General features: G+C 39.2%; 1 protein-coding gene and 1 long non-coding RNA gene across 5 annotated transcripts in view; both read left to right on the top strand.

The window, feature by feature from the left end:
• Positions 1-35: 35 nt before the first annotated feature.
• Positions 36-1222, top strand: LOC117825746. Its single transcript, XR_004633892.1, has 3 exons — positions 36-70; positions 405-507; positions 1077-1222. It is a non-coding gene; the product is annotated as an uncharacterized LOC117825746 (long non-coding RNA).
• Positions 1223-8726: 7504 nt separating this feature from the next.
• mcamb (melanoma cell adhesion molecule b) overlaps positions 8727-27815 on the top strand; it is a 44962-nt gene continuing 25873 nt past the window's right edge. For 2 of the 4 annotated variants that reach the window (XM_034701312.1, XM_034701310.1), the window contains exon 1: positions 9213-9431. In XM_034701312.1, the coding sequence (XP_034557203.1) occupies positions 9368-9431 (64 nt within the window). In that variant the 5' untranslated portion in view covers positions 9213-9367. Of the gene's footprint in view, positions 9432-27815 lie in introns of all 4 variants that reach the window. The other 2 variants (XM_034701311.1, XM_034701313.1) reach the window with 2 other exon arrangements.

Here is a 27815-nt window from a genome sequence, read left to right as displayed (position 1 = left end):
TCTTTCTCCCTCTAACTTTTGTCTTCTTCTTCAACAGAAACCCTCTCAGGCTGAGACACTACAGAAACATGTCAGTGGGTGGATTTATTATGATTAATGCCCCCTATTACATATAATCACCATGGAGAAGCGATGTTCAGTTCTTGGCCCATGTAGTTATCAAAGTGTCCCTTTGTCACAATCCCTGCTGTTGTGACGTAGTTTAGCAGCAATTCAAATTTCTCTCCCACTCTTTCCCAAAGCCCCCTTGCCATACCATTGCATGTTCAAAAGCCCCCCCCCCCCTGCTCAGACAATAGCCGTCTCTCATGCCCAGTAGGCTGCCCCCCAAAACAACTTGCTCTTGGGTCTGGCCTCAGTGGCTCGGAAAGAATGACTTCTTTTCCTCTCTTTCCTTCCTTCAGGCTTTCCTTGGCCCATGAGCAGTACACTGTGGGCCCTGGTGAGATAAACAGAAGCTGTGTGTAGTCATCAATCACAAAAGAATGGCGTATGCAGGGGTGCATGGTAAGGACACTCAAATCTGTCCATCAGGAGTGGAAAATGTAACGGCGGAAAGTTCAAGCCTTAAGCTGAGTGTGGACAATTCCAGTCGAGATAAAGGTGTTTAGCTGAGGACCAGGGGCTTTAACTCAAATCTGAAACTTGTTTATGGCTGACAATGTTTCTCTACAAGTGCCGACTTTATTTAATATAATTTGTTGCCCTTAGGATAATTACAGAGTTTTGACAGCAGATCGTTAACTTATCTTAACAAAATAGATTGACAGTGGAGGGAAAAAGCTAGTCCAAAAAGTGAGCCTAAAGCAATAAGCAACCTTAAAACTATTTACTTAAGTCATCAGATAGTGTTTGTGACATTTGCACACTCTCTGTTTAAAATTTCATTATGCAATTAGTCATATTTAGCATTTTGTCACACAAAGCACAGTCACTGTCAATAAAGATGTCCAGAGAATCTAGATTTTGTATGAATAAGTACTACTCAAATATAGGGCAACGACTACATAAGTTTACTAACCCATGTAAACTAAATACATCTCTTGCTATTTTTACTTTGTATGTTCATGTGAAAGTCGTGTAGGTGTTATGGTGCTGTTCAGAAGATCTACCCCTGAACCAGCATCAGGTGTAACTGGGACAAAACAGTGTGATGTAAAGAGCCGGCAGGATGAAACAATACATGTACTTTCTTTATGCTATAGCACTGTATAAAAACCCTTTTGGACACCAATATTATTGTGTTGTGTGGTTCATTGTAAAGATACAAATGTGGTACAGCACTACAGATGCAGGGATTTTAGACAAAGCACAGGAAGTAACTGCTCACAGCCAAGATAAAGAAGACCAAAAATGTCCCATAAAATAGTAATTTGTTGATTCTACACTTGAATGTTCGTACATGTATGACGAAAAAATAAAGCACACAATGTAGTGAGCTTAGGAGGTGCTCGTAGGCTGATTTTGTTTCCTCTGCACAGAGGCTAGCTGTTTCCCTGTTTCCAGTTTCTTTTTGCAAAGCGTAGCTAACTAGCTATTTAATGTAGCCTCATTTTGACACAACAATATCAGAATGATATACATCTCTACATCTAACTATTGTCCTAAAAGAAAATAAACATATATACATTTTTGATTATCATCTACAGGGAATTGTGCTAGTACAATTCAACAATAGAGGTCCCCCCTGTCACCAAGTTTTGAGCAGACTCCTATGTCAAGTTTAAGGCTTTGTAGTCCCTGGGAACTCTGTGGGGGAGGGGATGGTACTTTTCCTGCTTCTGTTTTCTTTTTTCACTCTTATTCCCAAAACCATTGCCCCCTGATATTCCCCAACGTCCTGTCCAGGATGTATCATATTAAATAAAGGGTGAAAAGGGTACATTCTTCCAATTTGTCCACAAGGAATGTGAAGAGGGTCCTGAAAAAAATGTTTCTTTTTATGAAGCTTGTATATGTTTGGTTATAGATTCATAGCTGCACCTTGTGCCAGCACAGGTCACACAGCAGCCTTGAAGATAAGGACATGATTTGCTGACCTTGAATGGCTGAACAATGTAGTTGTTTAGAAAACGGCTAAGACGGTGCTATCGCTGCAAACCATACAAACTGTTTGTAGCCACAACGGAAATGACCACATCAACACACAAGTTTACACCATAACTTACATTCATACAATGATTTTAAAAGAAAACCAGTATGAATTAATGTAGAAAATATTGTAGTCCTCTAAAACATATAATTATCTGTATAGACTCTTACAATGCATAATTCACAGGAACTGCATCAAAACACATTGAAAATGTATTTGCAAAACATACAGTGTGAGGTCAAACAACAACAATTGTGACCCTCTTTGTGTCAATGATACAGTGTGCTGGTTCAGGATGTTGTGTTGATTTTTCTTAAACATAAAACTCTATTAACACAACATCACAGCTGGGAGAGAGAGGTGTTATGGCGTGTTATCAGCACTGACCCCTTTCATCAAAACAGAGCAACAGAGCTCGCGTCTCTGCTGACATATCACCTCTGATGGCTTCAGGATGGAAGGAAAAAGCAGAACACTAGAGATAGTGAGGATGTTTTTGAAAGCAGACACTTTTGATGTTTTTCTGCCTTTAACGCTGCAAAAATAGAGACCCCATAATTCAACAAAGTCACTCTGTGTATGTAGGTGTTTGAGAAATCAGTTGTTCATGAAAGAAGGAACAACTTTATTAGTTGTTACGCTTGTTTTCTTACTTGCCAACATAAAGTGAGATGATTTTTTGCCATATTCATGTTTGTATGGTACAAAAAGCTATAATTAGCTAGCAGCCTGTTAGCTAAACTTAGCTTTAAAACTGGAAACAGGGAAACAAATTGTGTAGCTCTGATAAAAAATAACAAATATGTAGCACATTACCTAAAATACTTTGATTTCAATGTGGAATTCACAATTCAAATATTTCTTACATTTCTATAGACTTCATGAAGCTTTATCTTGAGATGTAGTTTTCAGGAAGGAAAGCCTCAACACATAATGACAGCTTTGCTACAGCTATTTTGATCTTTGTTTGCACCTTCTGGCTGACCAGTTTCAAATTGAGAGCAGGACCAAACTTTAGCTACATACTGTACTTAATAAAGCCACTGTATTTCTAAATGATGACATAAAAATAGAGCTAGTTCCTAATTATTCTCTTCTTTTTTAACCCTGTAAACTTAGCATAGCATGATAAGAAACACGTAAACAGGCTGTTCAACTTAGAGAAACAAAACTGGACAAGCAAGAGGATAAAATTAGGATGAATTATTAATCAGTTAATCAGTTGCGTTTGTTTTTTCAGAAGAGTTAAGGCATTGTTGATGAAAACACACTGATGATTTAAGGAAACTTAGAGCTCCATTCAGTAAAAGTTTGACTGTGATTATGAGATGTAAAGACAGAGCAGTGGTAGCCAAACTAATGAACTGATGTAACCCTAAGTCTCAGAAATAAACCCATGCCATTTGTACTACTGAGCTTATAGTCTCAAGAGTAAGCTTGAGACTGCACCTATATACATGAGACCCAGGTGAGTCTGCAAATGTGTAGTCGTAGCCCTATATGTGAACATTTTCATGTCTGTCAAATCAGGCTTTTTTCATGTATGCTGAATAATAAAGATTTCAAGAATACAAGCATGCATGGTGATGCAGTGGTAAGTGCTATTGCCTCACAGCAAGAGGAATCCTGGCCGGGCAGGAGCCTTCCTGAGTGTAGTTTGCATGTTCACCCTGTACATGCGTGTGGTTCTCTCTGGGTAACTCCGGCTTCCTCTCACAGTCCAATAACAGGTGTGTGTGTCTGAGAATTGTTGCATGTCTCTACATGTTAGCCCTGTGGAGGACTGGTGACCTGTCCAGGGTGTACCCTGCCGCTAATTAGATAATTATGGCTACTTTTTATCACTGAGAATAAAGACTGTACGAAGAACTGACAGAATGTAATTCTTGGTTATTTTAGAAAGTTGACATCACTGAGTTATTTATCACTGAAAAACTATGAGCCTTATACTCCCCAGACCGTTTACCCCTGCACAGAGAGATTTCACACTAACTGTGCAAGAGTTTGGCAGAGAAACACAGACAAAAATTTCCCTTAGGCTCTCCCATGGTCTTTTTATGTAGTTACCCCTAAATTAAAATGAAGAGAAAACTTTGCAAAATCTATTGCTCAAAATAGAGTTTGAAAAGCTGAGAACACAGTAAAATAAACACCACCAATGTTCCTATAACATGATAAAATCCCTGCAAAACGTTCTCATCCAATCAGAATTAAATAAAGCAAATAAATTTAAGTAGCCGCTCAGTTCCGGCCAGTGTCCCTGCTCCTTTTCTGACTCTTCTGCAGTAGTGAATTTAATATCATAGTCTGCTACTTCCTATGTGGCTCATACTCAATGGCGATTTACTTGGCAGACACAGACAACAGGCCATGTTTTCCAGCAGCAGGCATCAGTGCTGACACATCCCGCCACTCTTTGATCCGTTTCCAGCTGCACGAACAGCAGATGGTTCACACGGGATCAAATAATACAAAGATGAAACGATTGTTGTACAGACAGTTTAGCATTCATCACCGTGCTAACAAAGCTTAGTGAAGTGTTGCGAAGTTTGTTGCATTCATTGTTCCTCAGGTTAGGCAATAATTGCAGTGGCAGAACTGCCCGAAAGAACTCTATCTTGTCTTTCAAAAGACTGTTTTAGTTAAACTCTTTACTTTTTTAAACTGTCATTACTTCTTTTTGTTTACTTTTTTGTGGCTGTATTATCTAAAGTAGCTTAAAAACGAGCATGAAAGCTGATTCTATTTTGTAAAAGAAACCATCACAGTCAATTATTCAAGGTTACACAAACCTAAGCAAATCACTGACATTCCCAATACTTGTGTAATGAAATTTTGCTACCCTGAAACATAGACATTGTAACAGCCATAACATTTTATTCATGTGGATGAACTTTTGACTCATCTTAGATCTACTCTAAATTACTTTTAGAAAAGCTCCTGTGTTTATTTACTTTGTTAGTCCTTGTCTGTGAGAATCATTGTCAATGGCTGTGTAATTGGGTCATTATCCTGGAGCCCTCTATTACTCTGATAAGTATTTGTGTCTGTTCAACACAGTTGTACAGACACATACACAGTTATAAGTGAGTGCTTTCTTACAGTTTCGTTTTACTGTTGTTACCATAACCCTCACAGTCACAAGCATTCATACAGTGTAACTGCTTTTCTTATCATAGACTGCCGATTTGGGTGCAGGAGGACAGCATCATGTAAAACTTGTGAATTCCTCTCGCAGGCACAGTGTTTTTCAAGGTTTGTTTAGGGAGTAAGATTGAACTCCCTCTTCAATCCACATTGAGCACAGAAAGGAGTCATTCATTTTTTTTTTTTTATGAGGGACTGGAGATAAATATTGTAACCCTAACCCTAACATTCAGTTGAACAGTGTTGTACTGTCAAGTTGTGCTTGGCTTTTTCATTTCCCCCCCAATACTAAATAAGGAGTGATCAAAGTGAAAAATTTGAAGAAGACCAAAACATTATATGGTAAAATACATAGAGCATTATACATGAACTACATTAAATGCACAAATAACTCAAAAGAAAACAAATATAGCAAGCAAAGATGAACACACATTCTTTCATGCAAAATAAATAGAAAACAGTGTTGCTTATAAATAAACCATTTCCTCATTGAAAGAACATTAAAGCCCCTATGTGACAGACAGCTCATGTTAAGAGGCTGAAGGTGCTGTGCAGCAGCATCAGTTCAACATGTAGCTACCTTAGTAAACAGAGTCCAGTTCTATGTTAATTTTGTGTCCCCAACTTACCACTCCTAACAACTGCAGTCAAATGATAACGGAGAGCAGGAAGCTACGGAGGCGTATTAGGGCCATTATGAAAAAACAAATAAAATACAATTTTGAGTTTATAAAGTCACAAATCTATGAGAAATCTAACTCAAAATTTTCGAGTTTTTAAAGTCGTACATTTTTGAGAAAAAACTCAAAATTTCTGAGATTATAAAGTCGTAGATTTTCGAGAAAATACTTAAAAATTTCGAGTTTTTAAAGAAATGCCTGCAGAGACAATAACAAGTCATATTTTTGTAAATAATGAATCCACAAAGTCCAAAATATGAGCTGACAGCAGGTTGCGACTCTACAAAACATCAGACACTAACTTTAAAGGTGGATGCATAATTCGGCAATACTGATTTGTCTGCCGAAATATGCATCCACCTATTATTCAGCTACAGAGACAGAGTTTTAAACTGTACATTGCAGTGGACAGCTCTACTATGAGTGGTGCACGTTCCCACGAGGTGCATGCAATTCTCGGCGTGCAGGCATTTCCCGGCACAACACCTGCAATGTCTTTTCAAAGTCCTGATGCTTCTAATAATGTGACGATCCTGGGCTAGAATCAGAACTATCTATTTATTGCTGAGTCCAAGTAGGAAGTACAATTTGATGAGGCTGTCAAGTAGGTCATGATGCAGTGGGTTGCTTGAGTTTGATTTCTCATAGATTTATGTCTTTAAAAACTCGAAATTTTTAAGTATTTTCTCGAAAATGTATGACTTTATAATCTCAGAAATTTTGAGTTTTTTCTCGAAAATTTACAACATTGTAAACTCGAAAATTTCGAGTTTGATTTCTCATAGATTTGTTCAGAAGAGGATTAGGGCCAGTGAAAAAAAATAAAAATTTGAGGTCAAATTAAAAATATTTATATATTATTCTGAGAATAAAGTCAGAATTTTGAGAATAAAGTCAGAACTCTGAGATTCTGACTTTATTCTCAGAATTCTGACTTTTTTCAAAGAATAATAATATTTTCTTTTTTTCTCGAAAATTTACTTTTTTTTTTCATAGTGGCCCTAATACGCCGTCGTAGGAAGCACGTGTTCAGAAAAGTGACAGATACCAATTTATAGTGCCACGCCCACTCACAGCAAATTAACCAAGAGTACCCTACTGCAGGCAAGATGGCGCCGCCACAACATCCACACCGGAAGTCCATACCGGAAGTCCATACCGGAAGTTACAAAGCTAAAAACGTTGCAATAACACCCACACCGGAAGTCCATACCAGAAGTTACAAAAATAAAAGCCTTCAAAAAAAAATAAAAGCCTTGAAAAACAGGAACGTGAACGCAAAATAAAAGCCTTCAAAAACACGTAGGTTTACGCGTAATTCTATGAACTTTTTTGCACTTACATTTTAATCGTATCAGTATTATTGACTAGTTGATTGACTCCAAAAGTGTATAGGCTGTTGAGAATTCAAGTTACTTAGAAGCCTGCACAAATCACTAAGTTATAGTGTTAACGTCTCAGCCATGCACACCCATTTGTTCCGAGTGTGTGTTGAAATACTTAAAGCTGATTATGATGCTGCCGTGATGACATCTGCATATGCCTCTCTTGTTTTGTCTGGGTCATATGTTATTTTATGTTGTGTTAGCCTGACTGTACCTCACCTGTGGTGTGTGTCCTGCCCCTGCACACCTGCTTGCCTTTGACTGATTCCCCCAGTGACCCCTCTTCCTTCCTGCACAGCTGTTCCCCACAGGTTCATTATGATAACTGTGCAGCGTGCAGGAGTCTCTTTCCATGGGGACTTGTCACATTATCTAAGTTTGCTGTAGTGTTTGTTCCAAATTACCTTGCATGCTGTCTGCCTATGTGATCACATGTATAGATTAATGAATGAATGAAATACAGATCCAGAGTAGATCCACAGTCACGAGAGAAGAGCAGAATGTTATCTATGGTGCAGGGGCGAGTGGAGGAGGAAAATGTAGAGGTGTGTGGTGACTGTTTCTTTTTTAACATAATTTGTAACACGTTACAATGACACAGTGACAGGGGTGTTCATTAACCACAAGAACAAACAGAGGGAATGGTTTCTCCTTCTATTTTGAGACATTAGATGGGCGTAAACACTCTGAGCTTGTCAAACAGTTTTATTCAGATTGAATGCTTGATGCATGTACACCAATGTCTTAACAAGATCACTTTATTTGGCGTCCATGAAAACATTGAAGTTGGAACCTTCAATTAGAATGACTAGAAAAACTGCAAATGTATACATAGCTACTGTTTCTTTCCATCCAACCCCTACTTGAAATGTAGAATTATACTTTATTTTATGTTCTTTTAATGTTATATGTATGATGTCTTAACCCTTTTGTATTGATAATGTTGTACTTGAAAAAGAACAATGCACTTTTGCTATTACAAACTCCAAATCAACATAGAATATTAGGACTAAAATATTTCAACTTGAGGCACCACTGTCAGCCACTGATGATAGATGTACAGTACACATTTCTGGGGAGCCTCTGTTGTTTTTGTGGTGAATATAGATCTCTGTGTACAGCTTGAGTGTATTTTCCCTCTTACTTACAGTCTTTTCCTTCTCATCCCCTCCCCCCACACACACTAACACTCTACATTATTCTGTTCTTCATACACAGCGGGATCTCTCTCACTCACTCTCTCTATCACAATTAGCTTTCTGCTAATTGATTTAGCAGCGACAGACTAATGCAATCAATACGCTACACGAAGAAGAAACTTCCAGTTCGAAGCATAGGTTCGAAGCATCCGGCATTGGGTAGAGAGGGGGTTAAAGAATCACTTCCGGTATGGACTTCCGGTATGGACTTCCGGTGTGGATGTTGTGGCGGCGCCATCTTGCCTGCAGTAGGGTGCCTCTCAAATTAACGCCTATGAAGGAGTCATCCAAACTACTTTAATCCATTCATGGTTTCCTATTGAGATAGCCTAAGTGATTGTACTGTTGATGCTGTAATGTCTCATGTTGCCTTCTTGGGAAACCCAAAGAAGCTATAAATTATTACTCCATGCAATATTTCTTGCTAGACCTCCGCCCTCCTGCTGCACCCTGAAAAAGTTCCTCCTATTTTGAACACTGCAAAAAATATCCATCCCAGTTGTTGATTTTAACTCGCGCTCCAAACTCTAAGCTTTGGCTGTTCATCTAAATGAATAAGCGGCTGAAGGGCTTGGACTGAGTACGTTAAAGCGAATCTTAAGTCGATAAAATATGGTGCAATTCAAGCTAACAGAACGTCTGAATGTCGCGCGCAGACTGACAATTTTTTTTTATAGTGTGGGACCTCCTGTCTCTGCCCCTGCTGATCATAGCTCCTGATTCATTTGCCTCCGCGCGCTGCACAGCCGCTATCCTCCCTCTTCCACACAGTTAACCAAGAGGACCAGTCCTTGTCAGACTCCCACCACACACACTTACTCGCACACAACCTAGCACGGACAGCTGCTGTACCGACCATCAACCATGGCTTCACGGGGCACTTCCTACCTGCTCTTCGGACTTTTTGTCATCTTTTGCACCTGGGGAGGTGAGTACATGAGGAGCGCACTCATTTACTCTGCAACACGAGGGTTTGGACTCTTGTTATTTGGCTAAGGATGGTTCGAGATTCAACATATTCAGACGCACAGAGGCACTACAAGAAAGAAAGTTAAAATATGCATTCATAAAAGTCGGAATGATGCTTTGTGGGTGTTGATGTGCAGTCAGGCTGATTTTATTTGGCAACGTCATACTTTGTTGATATATTTTGACAGAGGAATCAACTTTTTTGCAACGTTGTTGCTGTGGGATTAAAAGCAAACTTTCTTTTGGATCTTTCTTTTCTTTTGGAGGTCTAGGTTGTCTATTGCTTGTGGGTGTTCTGTGCACACTTGAAAGACGTGAAACTGCACAGCCCCCTCTTGCTTACATTACTTTTCACTAAAAATCTATCAGGGGCAGTAAACCATCCAGCCTCTGCAGCTCTGTGTTGCTAGAACCTGGCTGTATATTTATGCTTAAACTATCTCTGACGTTCACTATCTTTGTAAAGTCCTCAGAGGTAAATTTAAAATGTATGGACTTCCCATTAAATCAATCCATGAAGACACTATGGGAGGTTCATGTACCATCCACATCTCTCCCCTTCATTCTTAATTCATGCAGAACAGTTGATGTGTTGTGTGAAGGTTGTGTGATGCATGCAAATAGAGGAATGTAAACTCTTTCAAACTGTATAGATGCTGTGTGAACATGGTTGCATGAAGTCATACATGTTGTAAGTAAGCATGTTAGGCTTGCAGAAAAACATCTAATTGGATTTCCTCTAACAGACATCACACCTTGTTTATTTTCCATGGCAAATGAAGCAAGTTATGGTTAGTTTGAAAAGTTAGCTGCATGTATTTTTAGCTGCTGACATCCACAGAGGTCCGGTTGTAGTCAGGCGGCTCAGTCTGCTTTCTGTCAGCTCCTGCCTGTTCAGTGTGTTTCTATCACACACACAGAGACACGCACACACATTCCCACAGTGAGATACAGCTCTCACTGCACAAGTTTACAGTGTGGAATATATCTGTGTGGAAGTACAGAAAGTTTGCAGTTAATCATCTCTGTGTATTTTTCTTAGTCAAACTACTTTCTTATACCAGCCATGTGAGAATCTGTAATAAAAGCTGGATGGTGCATAGTGAGGTGCAGATCAAGTTTATTTTTAGCAGAGAGCGCGTGAGTGTAGATTTATATGTGGTGTTCTATGGGTGAGAGGGGGACGCTTTCCCATCTACCCACATTATAACTTCATTATACCAGACTTTTCCTTTAATGCTGGTGCTTAACTTGTTTTTTTAAACATTACAGGTCGATATTTCCCCTGCATGCCTGCACCCTTCTTATTTTTGTGAACCTAACCTCCCTCCCACTCTATCCACATGTTTACATTTTCCTATCCCCCTTGTCTTCAACCACATGAACCTTTCCTGTCCCCATATTGTGCTGATCTCCTGTTTGAGTCCAACCTCACCTCATTGTCTGTGATCTCCAGCAACGCTCTCTGCTCTTATCAGGTCCACTTCCTGTACTTCTTCTCTGGTTTTCTTCATGCCTTCACTGATGTCCCTTGCTTCAGTCCATATCTCCCCTGTCACTTACATTGTAGTTCTAATTCAGAATAGCTGTTTGACCATAGGATGTTATATGCCTCTTATTATAACATTTGTTTTTATATCATCTGAGTACACCTGTTCCCTTGTTTTGGATTTTTAACTGGTTGATAAATAAATTGATATTTTAACTATAAATAATGTGTGCTACCTTTTCACAATACAGATAGATGCAAAAACATGGTCCATTAATAACATTTAGCTTCATACCAAATAAGGACATTGTGGTTGGTTTGCTGTTAATTTTTCCTAACCTGGAAATCTTAAACACTTATAACTTCAAGCTTTTAATGACCTTAGTGAACAGCTAGTCAAGCCTATAACATCTACACAGCTGCTTTCTTTGTGTGTGTGTGCACATTGAGCACAAATATGGGTATGTCTATACCACTTCTCTGGCTCCAGCCCCTGATAACAAACAGGAAACAACCATACCGTCAGGTTGTGACGATGACCCTCAATGGCCAAACTATTCACTTCCTGTGACATCAGCTAATCAAGACAGGCCATAGAGCACTCACTTTAGACCTCACTCGTTTGAAGGTCAGCACTTTCTGCTGCCGCTGCTGCTCTGCTCTGTGCTTCAGTTTCTGTGCACAAAACAACTGCTGCTCTTCAGAAGAAGTGAGCTGGTCACAGACAATACACTTCCTTGTTGAGTCTTGACTGCATCATACGGAATTGAAGTAATCTGGCAGAGGATCAGCAGAGCAAGCTGGAATAAAAGTCCCTAAATTCAGACCTCTTCCGGGGACACATCCACAACCAAGATTGAGACCATTTTAATATATGCATATGAGCAGCTGTGTGGGTTGCAGGTCTGGGATTACTAGAAAATGGTAGTGTTTGGAGCTGTTTGATCTCTCACATACATATAGTTTTTATTTCTTTATGAATATCTGTGGATTTATTTGTGGATTGTGGATGATTGTTCTGCTCTCTCCTTCTCGCTCTCTCATCTATTGCATTTTACATTTGTTGCACAAATATTACATATTCTTCAGTGAGTATTACAAACCATCTGATGGAAACAATGACTCTGTGTGGATGAAGTTAGTCATGGCACATGGTGTCTTATCTCTGTCCTGACAGAAAGCCCTGAGCTGTTCAGGCTCTCTGTTTACATGTTCCCATGCAACAGACTCCTCAGGACCCACACAGAAAAGGAGCACTCCTCCACCAAAGGTTTTGATCCGGACCGTGAAAGAGTAACATTAAGCTGAAGAGATCTAAAAATGTTGTCGTTCTAATCACGTTTGTTAGGATTAGTGAAACATAATCCAGATCCTCAGTGAAACCTGGAGAGGAAACAGTAGAAAAGCCAGACAAAATGAGTCTCTGAGTTACCTTTAATTCAACAGGACTTGGACGGGATAGGACAATTTATGATTGTTTCCCATCGTTATAGACTCACAATAACAGAAGCCAATAAAGTAACTGGATAGTAAAACTGTAAATTATGTGACTTACACCCTAGTAGATAGGGCTGTATGCCATTGATGTGTCACTTTTGAGACTTTGACAGACTTCAGTCCTTGAATTATTTTTACACAGTGACTGACCACGGTGGTTAAACATTTCATTGTTTTTTTTAAAATGCCAGTATGATAAAAATAAAAATGTCCTGACCTGATTTCACTTTTGCTTGGTCAGGCGGGATAATAATGACATCAAGTGACTACTTCCGAGAAGGACAGGGATTTTTTGTGCACCATTACACAGTAATCCATTCAGTGATCACTGCTTGTGGCCTCAGCTGTTGCTCCTCAGTAAACAAACTTAGGCTGGCTTTAAAAGATCACTGTCAGTATAAAAGTATTATTTTGATATGATGCTGTAACATGTTAGACATTGGAGGCAATGACCAAGCCAAAGGATAAGAATACAAAGATATTTTTTACATGTCACAAGTATATATGGAAATAGATGGGGATGCACAATATTATAATTTTGCAGATATCCGATGGAATTAACCTGTTACTCATAATTAAAGTGTCACTTTATCAGCCACACTTTGTCACACTTTGTACTGTTTTGATAATTGCTCATCATCAAAACATCTTTCAATAGTCATTCCTATATTAAATTGAAGCTTAAGGTGTTGGCTTGGAATGTGTATCCCTCTCATTTTCCAACTCATTGTAACAAAGAGGGAATTAACAATGTCACAATGGTATTTCAATGGGAAAAATCTTTAAAAAAGCAAGAAGGCAGAACTAAATTTGAAAGTTGAATTGCACTGGCAGGTGATAGGCCTACATAACTTAATGCATTTTAACATAAAATGAGCAAGGACCATGAACAGGAAACACATCTTTAGGCCAGCCTATATAACAACATAAAGAACAAAACAAATAGGCCTGACAATAATGGCCTACTCAACTAGGCTACATGCAGTCACTGTCTGAGTTACAGTGATGGCAAATGTAGGGTCTGTGCATTCCAACTCATTTCACCATGCATGATTTTGTCAACATAGGGGTTGGTTGTTACATGTGACAAACAACCCCAAAGAGAATGTGACGACCAACCCCAACTGGATTTTTTTGCTAGCATGAAGGCTAACAACCATCTAACAACTAGTTAGCTAGCTAATAAAAATCTAAACTATAGCTTTCCCCTAGGGGTAACACTTGTTTTGTTATAAACCCATTGTTTAAAAGCCTAAAAGAAAAATACAGAGGAGCTGAATATTTTCAATTTGACATGAAAAACACAAAAAGCCCTCTCACCTCAAGTTCAGCTGTCTTACTCCAGAGAAGACTATGTAGGTGAGCTCTGATCCTAATTCTGGAAATGTCCATACCCCAATTTGAGAGACAGTGCCCCCTGGTAACAAGTGTGCCAACCAACCCCATTCTCCCCTACTTGCCTAAATAACGTATTGCTAGCTAGACAAACTTTGCTAGCTTACGCAGTGTTAGCTAGAAATCCATTTGAAAACACTGGACCTTGTAGAAGTTTCAGGAGGAAGTCTGCTTTATTTCCTGCCACTGTAGTCACACCAGACTCTGTTCATCAATCAAGTAGTAAATGGTTCAGTAAATTTAATGATGAGGGGATTTTTGCTAATTTGTTGATTGAGTTCATTGGCTTGAATAAATCTGGAACACCTTGCATTACTGTTGTTGGCACTGGTGTCTGTTTTTTCTTAAGTACAATGTGAGGAAATGTGAGGAAGAGGAAAACACACCCATCACTTCGTTGTCAATGCATGTGTGAGTGCTGAAAGCACAAAAACACTGCATTTGTTTTCAGGTGTTTTTATGGGAACAGCTTTCTGATCTCCCTGCTGAACTGTATAATGGGCTCAAACATTGCACAGGGGAGGCTGAATTGTAGAAGGTTTCCTTTTACTGTTTGATCTTCATGTTGCTGGAATAACATCCATTATCACCATTACCTGGGTCAATATAGCAAAGCAGAGATGAGCGGCTGTGTGGGGCTGTTCTGATGTAGAAAGCTCACAGGACTTTGTGCTGTTGTCATCGGGGCCATTTTGTGTGCACTCACTGTGTCGCAGCAAATGATTGTTTGTATAATGTAGCTCAGGCAGTTGTGCCTTGTTGAATGATGTCTTACTAACAACTCTTTTGGTCTCCAGAGTGAGCGATGCAACACTTGTTTACTGTGTTAAAGGAAGGAAGGGAGTTGAAATGTTGTGTTGTTTCCTGTAGTTTATATGATTGAAGGGAGAAAACTGCACTTTGTTCTCATTTTGTCCCAAAGAAAAATAATTTTGTATTCAAAATGTAGCGTGAATTTTTTATATCATCCTTATAATCTACATAAAAAAGAGTCAGACTTTTAAAATGTGCCTTTTTATTGTTGTGACAAATTTTTAAAATTAGTACTATCCTACCAGTGATGCTTGAACACTATCAGCCTTGTCTGCAGATGTGCGATGAGGCATTTCATCTGTGAGCCATATTGAAGCGCCTGAACACACACTGAACAGCTTAAGTGTACTCTGATGTATAGCTCTATGTTTAGCTGCAGGGTAAATCCACTCATCGGGCAGTTTGAGCTCATTTTTGGCCAACACAGCTTACGAAAACTCACCTCTCAATGATAGCGCCAACTGCTGCTCTAACTGTCTTTGAAGTTCTCTGATCAGAAAGACAGCTGCCCACACCTGGTGCCTTCACAGGCCTGAAAACACACCACCCAAGGGACTCCCGTCTCCAAGACGCATAACACACACACACTGGTCAGCTTGCTGACACTACTTAATGACCTGTTGTCATCATGTCTTATTTTAGTTAAAGCTGGGTTACTGTTTCACTGCTGGTGTCATTGACAAACTGTGACACCTATTAGGGTCTAAAGACACTTTAATTTATGAACTACATGTGTAAAAATTGTAAGCATGTAATAATTGAGGTGTTTATTTAGGAGAGGGATTTGAGATGTGTCATGAACATACCAACATACATGGCAGGGAGTGATTTCTTAGCTTAAACTTTCAGATAGTTAAGAACACTGATTCATCTTTAGTTAACCAGGGAAACAAGTAGTTTGATTAGTTAGGATCAGTTATGAGATGGTCCATTTGAGACATAATATTAATAGACAATTTCTGCCCATTGAGAAACAATCATTCTCTGTGACCATGCTTCATGAATCGATAAAGTCTTAATTTCCCTGTTGGTAAATATATGAGTTGTTATCCAGAGGCTTATCTGTGTCCTGTCCCAGATTCATGCCAAAAAATCTGTGTTTTTCCACAAAAAATAGCTCAAATATAATCTCATCTCAAGATTCTGAGTCACTATGAAACGGTTTAGAAAAAATGTACACAAGGCTAATTAGGACAGAGAATAAAAACGGTGGAAGTGTATTTGACTTTGACAGAAGCTGCTATCCAACCCCTTAAACAACCAGCCAAAGTGGGACAAACCCATCATTAACCCTTTGTTTAAATTGGGACATAAAACAAAGTAAAAGTCTGTCTTGTTTAGCTGACAGGAGAAAACAGGAAAATTGTAAATTCCTTATAGGTACCTTTCCTGTTTTTATATTCTGACCTAAGCCTTTTTTTTTTTTACTGCAGTGTGAAAGGTCAAAAGGTCAACGTGGTGCTTTCAAAGTCACAAGCAGGATGCACTGTTTTTTATTTTTTGCATCCACAGGCTCAGTTAAGGGTTTGGAATATTTGTTTCCTGTACTTCGAAGGAAACAACAGGAACTGCCTCTGATGTAATGTATTTAGGGCAGATTTCGCCAGACAAATATTACAGGACTATTCATTAGATCCTCCCATTTAGAAGTAATTTAAAACGTCGAGGAGAGCTTGTTTATGAAGCTGGCAAGGGAATTAAGCTGAAATAGGGTCACTACACTGAGCTGTTTGAGTGACTCAACATAGTAGTTCCCTAGTTACCCTTTCAGATAGTCTCATATCCTCTGAACACATGGAGTTCACTGAGGTTTTTGTAAGAACTGTAACTCTACTCTGTGGGATGTCCTGCTTAGTTAATCTTGGGTCACAGCAGAAACAAAAAACCAACAAACCAGACTGTTAAATGTTGTATCAGCCCTGAAATAAACTCTAAACCTCCAGTGGGCTTTTCTTGTTTTGACAAACTGAGAAACTCTCATCAGCCAAAAATATCATCATTACCCAGGGTCACTGAGGAGAGTGCTGAGATTATGTAAGACAGGGTGAAGACATGCAGGGAACCACTGTTGTAGTGTCAGGTCAGGAGATAAATGAATTGTTCTTAAAATTACATTCATTTTTGGTTATATTAACTTTTAGTTTGAGATTGTCCATACAGAAGCACATACTGTAGAGAAAATGATTGCAACTTTCTTCTCCACAATCATCCAATTTTTGTTCAGTCCGTCTGTCTGACTCACTTTGATCTGCAAAAGTAAGAGTTTGTATTTCTGTCTGACCAACATTTTTGCATCTCTTTTTATATCCTCAGAAAGTGGATGGATCAGCTGTTTGATCAAGAAAAGATGTAAAGAGGAGGAAGTTACAGTTTGAGTCAGAAAGGAAGGGCGGTTATTGTTCTGTTTGTGCTGCTGCTTGTGATTTTTTTGCAAGTTAGCTTTTATCCAAAGTTACATTCAGCATAGCCAAATTATTGTTTTTGTCTGCAAGTTGATTCATACTCAACAATGAGGTTATATAAAAAAAGAATCTTCATCATTCTGTCATTTTGCAAAATCACATCTTAGAACCATGTTTTTTTTCATGCCCATTCCTAATACATTAAACATTTCTTTTTTTCTGAAATAGATGTTACGATGAAGCGGAAAGAAAGACTTGCACTCATAACAGAAATAAAAAGTTAAACAGGCAACCCAGAAGCCAAACTGGCAACCAAGTTTGTGGGTGCTAAAAGCTGCAATTATAGAGAATGATGTTGGTTGTTGGTTTACCACAGCAACCAAAGGGTATAGATGGTATTTTCATCCAGCACAACAAATCTCTGTAGACACAATTCTACAATGCTTGAATTCACAACCACTGTTTGAATACAACAAAAAGACAACATTTATTTTTGTAAGTATTGGTATTGTATAAGAGATTCCGTAGGTCATAAGATATAAAGTGTTGAAATCTGGCATTTTGACGTGACTTAAGAATGGTGTTCAATTAACGTTTTTTCTCCTTTACACTGGCTCAAGTTTTTCTTTCTCTGTGCCCCCAGTCGAGCCAGCTGTTCCATCTTGTCAGTCACTCCGACTCCAATGTCAAACTAATACTTTCTACACTGTGCTTTAGCTTTAAGAAATAGTGATCATTCTCTGGGGCTTCAGGGGCGTAGAGTTTTACCAAAATGTTGAAATCAACACCATTCATAATGTCAGACCGGATAGGGAAACAGTGATATATGGGCCATATGTGTGTCATAAAATGCATCCTGGCAAATACTCATTAACTTCACTGACTTTTTAAAACTCCCACTTTTCTTAATTTGTAAGAATTTATGTCTACTGAACCCACAATACTCACAAATGAATAACAACAACTAATCTGTTGTTAGTTGTTTGAGGATCTCTGTGCCATTTCAACAATCAGTTATTCTAAAAATCTTCTATTGTAAGTAATAACTGCATTATTTTTCTATCTGTAGTTAAATGTCTACTTTAAACAAACCTGATATCTTGGAGTGTTATAGTTTCAAATTGTGCCTGCATTGTCAAAGAAACAGCTGCTTTAAAGAGTAAAACACTGAAATCCTGGTTTGCATGTACAGACTCTCTGCTCTTGTTTCCCTCTTCAGAAACAAGAGGATGAGAGATGTTTGCCTGTTAAGGAATACATTATGATGAGATTATATGACCTAAATTAAATATACAATACTGCCTCACTCTGGGTCTGGATAACTGTGCAGACAGAAATACAAGCATAGACAAATATGCAAGACATTGTGCTTTAATTTTTCTTTTACCACAGTGCATAAGACTGAAAGAATATGCACTCCAGATGTTATATCGTAAGTTTAATGACTATGGCCCGTGATGTTTGTGATTATTTTAGCTTTTATATTTAGAACAGAAAATGTTGCAAAGACCTGAAATGATAGAGGTAAGATTGAGTTATTTGACAACATCCGAGGCCATTAATAGTCTCCATCTCTTAAGTTTTGTCAGACGGAGAGAAGCTTTTAACATGAGTGTTCACAGAGCTGCAGGATGTCCAGCCAGCAAATCTGCGAACCTGGAAAGCATCAATAAGACGTTAATGCAGCAGAATACAAGATGTTATAGCGAGCCAGTACCTGGAGAAATGGTCTGTGATACTGATCAGATGGTAAGTAAGATCAGGCTTGAAGATGGGCTTGAATTTTCCAACTCCTGATGTGGGAAACGTGGTTTCCAGACTTCGATGTGAGGCACACCTTCAGAGCTGCTAAAGTGCACATGGAGTTGTGCTGTGAGATTGATTTTATCCAGCATGATATATAGTCATGTGTGTGAAGTCATGGGAGTAGTTCATAATGGTGAGGAGAAAAAACAGGCATGTGTGTGCTTTAGATGAGATGTGATGTGAAACATAGAGCTGATATGAGCCAGAGAACATATGGCAACTTCAAACCTTTATAACTCATAAGGGGTGCTGCTTTTCCCCCAGCTTTAGTGATCAAAACTCTGCGTAGACATTTGAATTAATGTCAGGTAATAACAAAATGAAGTAATAAATATGTTGGATGATTTTCAAGCACCAAAGAAATGTAGAGCTGTCTAATTCATGGATACTTTCTCCGTCATTGGCTGCTGCACTTTCACTGTCAGGTGCAGAAGTTGCTATTTTTTACTCTGACGCTTGAATTTATGTTTCTTCACCTCCAGTTTCTGCTGTATGGTCAAACACACACACACGCACACACACACGCACACACACAGACAAACAAACACACACACACAGACAGACAGACACACACACACACACACACACACACACACACACACACACACACACACACACACACACACACACACACACACAAACACACACAGTCCTCTCTGTCCTGCTGCAAAGTGTTACCAATGTGAGAAAAACACACTGCCTGGCCAAGGGGCCTCTCCTCTTGCCCTCTGGTCTCTTTGGCTTTTAAGAGTGATACATGTGCTGCTTGTTTACCATGAACCATGGCTAATTATTGCAAAGTGAAACTTTTATTACTCATAAACCCATCCACCACCCTGCTGTGCCTCTGTTTGTGGGTTGTTGATGAAGAAAAATGGCCAGAGGATGTAGTGAAAAAGCAGAATGATTTAGTCAGAGGCACAAGTCTGCTCTTAAAGGTGGTCCTCATTTGGTGTAGGACAGCTTCAAACTGACAAACCATCACCAGCACTTAAAAATAAAACCCAGAAAATCCTGAGACAATTTTCCAAACAAACAAAATGTGCTACACTAAAAGCAAAGAAAAATAGACATTAACCTGAGCAGAATGTAAAGGATAACAGCATAAGTAAAAGAGATCTTCTTCTTCCTCTTGTAAAAATTCTAAAATCAAATTTTCTAGAGGATGTTTAAATATGATGTCTTGCTACAGGATCTGTTGCTATTGCTAAGCAATAAAGGTAATCACTGATGTAAGAAAGCCTACTTACGTAAAATAAAGAACAATTATCCCCAACATACGTCCCACCGATAGATAAGACGCAGTCTGTTTGTTTTCCTGTCTTCTTGCATGACGATTTCCACTGAGTTAAGTCCAGTTTCTGTGTAACTGTGTAGCTTTTGTTTAGTACCATTTGTTTTGGACATGTTCACTTAAGTCTGCTAGCTACCAGTACAGTAGTAGTTAAGCTCACTCAATGGTAATTTTGATGATTGTTAAGTACAGACACTGCCTGTGACCAACTCGCTACACTCATGCCACACACCTCTGATGGTCACTTTTTATCTTATGTTGAGTCTTATCAGTCAAACCAGCACTCCACAAGGTAATACAAAAGGTAAAAACACTAAAAGACAAATCATTTGTTACAGAAATGGAATATACCTAACCATTCAGCTTTTTGAATTTATATGTTTTCAAATGCGCTTGGTTATTGTGTATTTTGGCATGTTGTTTAGAGTGCAGTGTTTTGAGCTCTCAGGGCCCTCTGTAGATTGGTGCTACAAAGACATTAAATCAAAGTAGCAGAGTCGAGTTGTTGTAGTACAAAGCTGGCGCTGAAGTCGTCCTCTGGGAGCTGGCACAAGTGGAGACCAGAGGACTGTCAGGATCTCTGTCTGTTCTCTGAGAGTTCAACACCCTGCTTAATAATGGATGTTGTTTTCCTGAAATAATGCTCTGGGTTCATCTAATGCACATTAGGATCCTTTTAACCTAATGCAACCTGTCAGGCCTCAGCTATGACACCGTGCCGCTGACTCCACACTGCAGACTGATGTGTTTGTGTGGCTTCACAGTGTTAGTTACATTCGGCCACTGTTAGCAGTTAACTTTTATGGTTTGCTTTTCTCTCTGTATTCAGTGTTTGTCTGTGGGATAATTAGGGCCTAATTTATAGTCTTTAAGTGTATATATAAAGCTTTAATGACACATCAGTTTTATTTACCAGTTATCATTTCTGCTTTAACTTTTTTCCACCAGATGAAACTGTGACTACTGAAATATGTTTTTTTTTAATCTAGGTCACAGTAGACATCAAGCAAAGAGATATCTAATGTGGTTTGATTCAGTTTCATTCATTTCATTTTTCTCCACCCTTTCCAAGTAGAAACAGCTGATGAAATAAAAAGAGATCATTGTTTTCACAGCTTCACTGCTTCATCATGCAGCACAAACAGGCCTCAGATCAGAACATGTGAGGTATTTTAACTTGATCGTTTTATCCATCCAATGTTTAAAAGGCAAGGCTTTTGGCGTGTAAAGCATGTGAGCCATAGATGAGTCACATTAGAACTGATAGTTTCTTGAAAGAACTTCAGAGGATGTAAATTTGACGTTGTTGTTTGCACATTTTAATTTTTTCCACCATGAATATTTTATATACTGCACAGGGAAATTAAACTTGTACAGCAGCTAGTCTCATAAAGTGATTCCCACAGCAACAGGATGTTATGACACTTTTTTAATCAGTCTTTTTTTTATTATTGTACTGTTTACCCCGATAAAAAGGGAGAATATGGTGGCACAGAGAGAATATGTACATCCCTGAGTTTTTGAAAATCTTAGTAGACTTTGTGTTTGTCTGTAAAGTTAGTGTTTCAGAAAAAAAATATCTTCAGTGTCCTCCATTAATGGGTATGAATAATTTCCAAGTATTTTTTAAAAAAAAGCAAAGATGAGAATCTTTAGACCAAGCTGTGACGAGGGGAAAAGTCTCCTAGTAGAAATTAGGCATTTTGAACAGATGTGTGAGGATTTTTAAACAGTGGTAGTGATAACAGTTATTTTGAGATTATGGCTAAGTATTGGTGGTGCTACATGTCTTTATGTAAATATGCAAATTTTTTTGCATTAAGAACAACTTTGACATGAAGCGAAGTAGTTTTGTAATTTGTCTTCAGTTATCTGGCACTTAAACAACTTTGATTTTAGATCACTTCTGTACAACTTAAAAACAAACATAAACACAGAATAAAACATTTTGCTTGCACTCAAGGAAAGCGAATGGAATTCTTATCATAAATGGTTTTGTGATTTATTGATGTCCCTTCCACCATCCACCAAAAAAGGAGAGAGCTGCTGCTGAGTACCTCACCCTGTGGGTGAAAACTTTCAGTGTGCATGTGTGTGTGTGTGTCTGCTTCTGCAGTCTATCTTTAGCCGTTGTATGCCAGCAGCAAGTAATGCACATCTCATACTTGTGAAGCCATGTCATGGGACCTCTCTCTCTCTCTCTCTCTCTCTCTCTCTCTCTCTCTCTCTCCCTGTACCTTCCCCATCATCAGAGGGAAAAAAAAGAAAAATAGTGTCCCTGTTGGCCTTTCCCATACTTCCAAGCAGCTTGTGTTGTTTTATTCCTGCATGCTTGCAGAGTGGAGGCTGAGATGGGGACCATTTTGTCGTTTTGAACGTGGGAAAGAGGATGGAGGGGGCGTTTGTACCACCATGGGAGCAGGCATGAGGAAATGTCCCACTTGAGATTCAGTCATACACAGACACACATACTTATATATAGAAGGCATAGATTTGTAAGATTGCGAGTTTATTTTTAATGTTATGGGAGTCATAAAGTGGGACATGGGAAGATAACCATGTCTCACATTATGTCAAACATCATGTATTAATCTTATTTTCAATAAATGTGTGTATTTATGTGCATGGGCATATCAAAATAGCTGAGAGTGGAAACTTTGAGTAGAGGGGAGAAGGTCTTGTTTTGTTGCCAAGTAGTTATCAAAGGCAGGGGAACAGAGTGAACTCTCTTTGGAGTGTGACTGCTGAGAGGAGACCAAAGACCTGCTTACTAAAGAGGGATTAGCCTCAGGTCAGTGATCCTGTCCTGCTCCTCGCAGCTGAAGGTCTGAGGTTGGATCTTCACAGCTGTGATGCTAGTTCAGCACTCTGTCAGAAGTCTTTACTACCTGAGGTCTTTATTGAAAAAAGAAAAAGTGAACATCTATGGTTCAAAATGTCCAAAATGTGGCGTGAAAGAAAAAGTAGAATAGACTTTTTCCCACTGCTGATTTTTTTGCTGGTTAAACATAGATGCTATGCTATGTCGAGTCAAATGTCTGTCTGTTATTGATCCGAGTTATTTTGGAGCACTAATGGAAAAGTAGTTCTCTGATGCAGTCTGTAGACTGTCAGGGTTCATGCTCACAAGATATTTCCTATGAATGAAATGAAATGCAATGTACGTACAAGAAGGAAAAGGGTTAACAAGGAGGACAAACAAAAACTTCTAAGTGATGAAAAAATACCAGACAAAGCCAAACAACACTAAAGCCTACGTTATTTCACTCCTTATTTCATTATCAGCTTAGCAGAGGCATCTTGTTAGCAGGTTAACTATACAGTAAGCAATTTCTGAAAATGATATTACTATGTCAGCAGATTTTGGGGGTGCATTGTTTTGGTTTTGGGGTGTGATTGGAAAACTTTTGGGCCTGGCTTTATACTGTTAAATGTAAAAATCTGTCTTCAAGTAGGTAGATGAAATCAAACGGAACCTTTTTCCCACACCCAACCTGTCTGACCTCAACAACAGAGCCATCATACGCAGAGCATGGACTATAACACTGGACCCTCGACACCCCTTCTACTCAGTCTTCACACTACTCCCCTCCGGTCGCAGATACAGATCCCCATACTGTAGGCGAGCCCGGTTTGGCAGAAGCTTCGTCCCATCGGCAATTGCACTGCTAAATAGAATGCCATTGTAATGTGTCCGGTGTGTTCATATATGTGTCCTGTGTGTTCATATGTGTCCGGTGTGTATATATGTGGGATGAGGTGCACCGTTGTTGTGAGGCTGGGTGGATATGTGGGATGAGGTGCACCATTGTTGTGAGGCTAGGTGGATGTTTATTGTTTATTGTGTTCATACATTTATTCCTGTACAGACGGTGGCAACAAATCTCTTTATTTAGGACAAATAAAGATCTATCTATCTATCTATCTATCTATCTATCTATCTATCTATCTATCTATCTATCTATCTATCTATCTATCTATCTATCTATCTATCTATCTATCTATCTATCTATCTATCTATCTATCTATCTATCTATCTATCTATCTATCTGGTATCTATCAGTGCTGAAGCATTTTCAGGGATTTTTTTTTTCAGCGGGGATGTCAGAAGAGACTAAGTACCTTGTTGTTCAAACGTTAATTTAAATTCAGACCAAGAGACTAGTCTAAAGATCAGAAAACCCTCAGGAAAAGGTCAAAACTGAGCACAATTTAACACGGCTAAACACAGGATCACAGAGTCTGGGGGTAACCAATGTTGAATTGGTTTGCTGAGTGTTGGCCGGCACCACCAGCCTTCAGTCCCCATCGCATGCTTACGTCCACATGCCTGGGGTGTTACGCATTGCTCTGGTCGAGCAAGGCAGACATCTTAAATTACATTGAACTGACAAAACTTAACCTAACATCCACATTTTTGCCATGCTTATACAGCCAAAGTTTATTACAACGGCCTCTGTAAGGAGTGACTTTCTAAAAGACCCATCCAAGGCTCCGAAACAATTGTGAGTCCTCCTGAAAGACGGACTGGAGTCTGGCGTGCTTAGAACCGAGCCAGGTCTGGTCTGGTCTGATCTCTGTAACAGGTGGTCTGATGAAATGGAACCTAGTGTCGGATCAGCAGCAGAAATAAGAGAGGGATGTGACCCTCCCTCACTCCCCTGTTGTGTGGTCCGCTCTGATCCTCTCACTGTATTTACATTCTTTGTATCCTTCGTCTCCTCTGCCTTTTGGAAATTGTTAATTCTGATGGCATGTGGAGTGGATACTGCCGGCATTTGGCTCCAGCACCCTGGGGATCAGTGTGTCTGTGAGTATGTGTGTGCGTGTGTTTTAAAGAAAGTGTCTGGCAGGTCAGTGTGACAAGTTGACCTTGTTTTCTCTCTGGCATCGTGGGAATGTGCAGTTTGGTTTCTGCAGCTGCCACTGTCCATCTCATTGTCTCTGCACACAGCAATTAAAACATCACCTGAACCCCACTCAGAGGGCTTCACTGCACCTCTTTATACCACTCTACATTTATGACCTATTGATTCACTGTCGCTCTACTGAAGTTTATAAAGCTGTTAAAGGAGCCATACAGGCGGCTAAGATGGATTTTATACTATTAAAGTGCAATGTCAGTCTCCTTTTTCTTTTCGCACTTGTCCACCTCTTTTCTTGCAGCTTTTTCATAAAAGCCAAGTACTACAACATCCAGATTAACTTTGAATTGTTTTGGCCCACTTCAAACCAGCTTTGACCCCACATTGAAGCAAATGTAGACCGAAACAATTCAACTGGTTTGCTGATTGGCACTTTTCCTATCTTGATAAATTCACACCTTAAACTCTTGTAATTTCACTGGAGTCCTGTTTCTTGCTGCTATTTCTGTTAGGTGCTGTTGGCACGTCCTCTGTACTTGAGGGGAGTTACTGTGTGCAGCCAACATAGCGGGAACAGAGCCATCCAGCCAGCTAAAGGTCGCAGCAACAAGACTAGTCTTAGAAATGTCTCCTTTTGATGCAACCTCAATAAGGTCACCAGAGTCCTCATTAATAACATAAAGCCTGGCTAACTGGTAACACTATTACAAGCAAAACAAGATAAAAAGAGGCATGCATATTTATGAGGAAAGAGTGAAACACAGTTTGGTCAAAGAGCCTGGTGTCATGGGAGTTTATGGAAGCCCCCTAATGAGCTCCAACATCTGCTGTGGATCAAAGAGGTCAAGAATTCAGCAAGATTATCAGGATTAATCCAGATTTTTTTTTTAATGAAGCCACAAAATCATATTTTAAAATAATGACTACACAAATCTTGTGAATGTATTTCTCTCTGCTGTAGAAAGATCTGTCATTCTTTTATAAGATAAGATAAGATAATATATTCCTTTATTTGTCCCACAACGGGGAAATTTAAAGTGTTACAGCAGCAAAGTAGATAGTGCAAAACAGTGTAAAGTAAAATATACAAGTGACTCATTCATGGCCCTATAAACTGCTGCGTGTTAAGTTTATAACGAAATGTGTGTGCTGTGCCAGGAGGTGTGCATGTGTGTGTGTGTATGTGTGTTGGCCGAGGTGGGTTTGATGGCTTGTGAGTTAGTATCAGTCTTTTTCTCAGATTGTGATGCAGGCAGAGGGCACAGAGTGATGTGTGTTTAAAAAGCCCTGTGGCGTCACAGAACTGATGTGATTGATGAACGTGTGACAGGGCCTTTAGTATACACATTTTCAAGAGTCTCTCGTAACATTCCTCTGAACCATTAAGCTGAGCTGAGTTGACCCAAACTAAGTGGGGCTACTGTTCAGCTAATGGATCAGTGGAGGGGCGACAAGACTTTGGCTGTGTTTTCCCATCCTTTATTTTGTCAGTGAATATAAGTCTTCCAGGAGGATCTGCAGTAGATCCTCAAGATTAGATTTATTTTTTAACAGGTGTCAGTGAGTGCATTTTTGTTCACTTTAGTCCCCATTTTCACGTCAATCTTTGAATTTGGAAAAGAAGAAAAAAGTGTTTACGCTCAAAAGCATTAATAAACTTTCCAGAATTTACAAGACTCAAGAAAAGCTACAAGAAACAGTCATCTAATTTAGATTTGGTCAGTAGCTAGAATAAGAATTCAGTAAATAATGTGATACCATCTTTTGTGGGATCCTCCCTTCCTTATCAGGGTAATTTTCACAGACTTCTGGAAAGTCTTCAGTTGCCACCAAAAACATTTCATAATAGTTTTCCTAAACTGAGTTAAATCTACAGTATGTCTGTTTGGTTAGATAGTTAATATTAAACTTTGGGGTGCTGGTTTGGCCTAGTGGTTGGACCTTGCACCCCATGTGCAGAGACTATAGTCCTTTAAGTTAGCAGCCCAGGTTCGAACATGACTGGTCAACTTATCCTGATCTGTGAAATCAGTACTATGTCTTTATCAGCAGATATCACGTGTGTTGTGTTGTGGCTTGTACATATGAGCTCAAAGGGATGTTTTTGTTTGTATTTCCCCCCGTGGATGCTGGGGGGCTTGGACTCCTTGTTGAGAAAGTGGCCGGAGAACCGAGGGGATCAGAGATCAGTTTGGAGAAAACTCCCCCCACTGACCAATCAGCTCGCTCGATCATGGAGCTCTGTGGGCTGATCGCGAGGGGAGGGAGAACTGCAGTCAAGCCTGCAGTGGAGAAAAGACGGGCAGGACACTTTGTCTACCTGTAGGATTTATATATAAAATACTGATGACAGTTAGGCTATTGATTATCTTTCCTGACATCATATATAAACAGAATCTGAAGTCAGATTATTCAGATGAAATTGTTTTACTGCATTAAATATAAAACTGCTGGTTATCACTTTGAATCGTTCTCATTTGTATTTCTCCACGGCGCTGGAGCTGAAATATTTCGTCTAAAACTGACACACAACACGGTTAAATCAGAAAAAGTGTGAAGTGATGAGAAATAAGACGTCATTTGCGCATTCAAACACTTTTTGTCTTATCCCTCAGTTCTTCCTTCGTGTTTGAAACTCATCTGTGTTGAAATTAATCTGGATAAGTCTATGTGTTTAACTTCTTTATATTTTTCTAATATCAGTGCAGTGTTTGAAATTCATGTGGATGTGCTGACGGCAGACTGTCAGTGTCTGTGATTGGTAACATGTTGCCTTCTCCGC

The sequence above is a fragment of the Notolabrus celidotus genome, chromosome 14, assembly GCF_009762535.1.
Source record: "Notolabrus celidotus isolate fNotCel1 chromosome 14, fNotCel1.pri, whole genome shotgun sequence".
NCBI lineage: Eukaryota > Metazoa > Chordata > Actinopteri > Labriformes > Labridae > Notolabrus > Notolabrus celidotus.
Note: the sequence above shows the minus strand (reverse complement) of the source record. Positions and strands in the feature narration are given on the sequence as shown.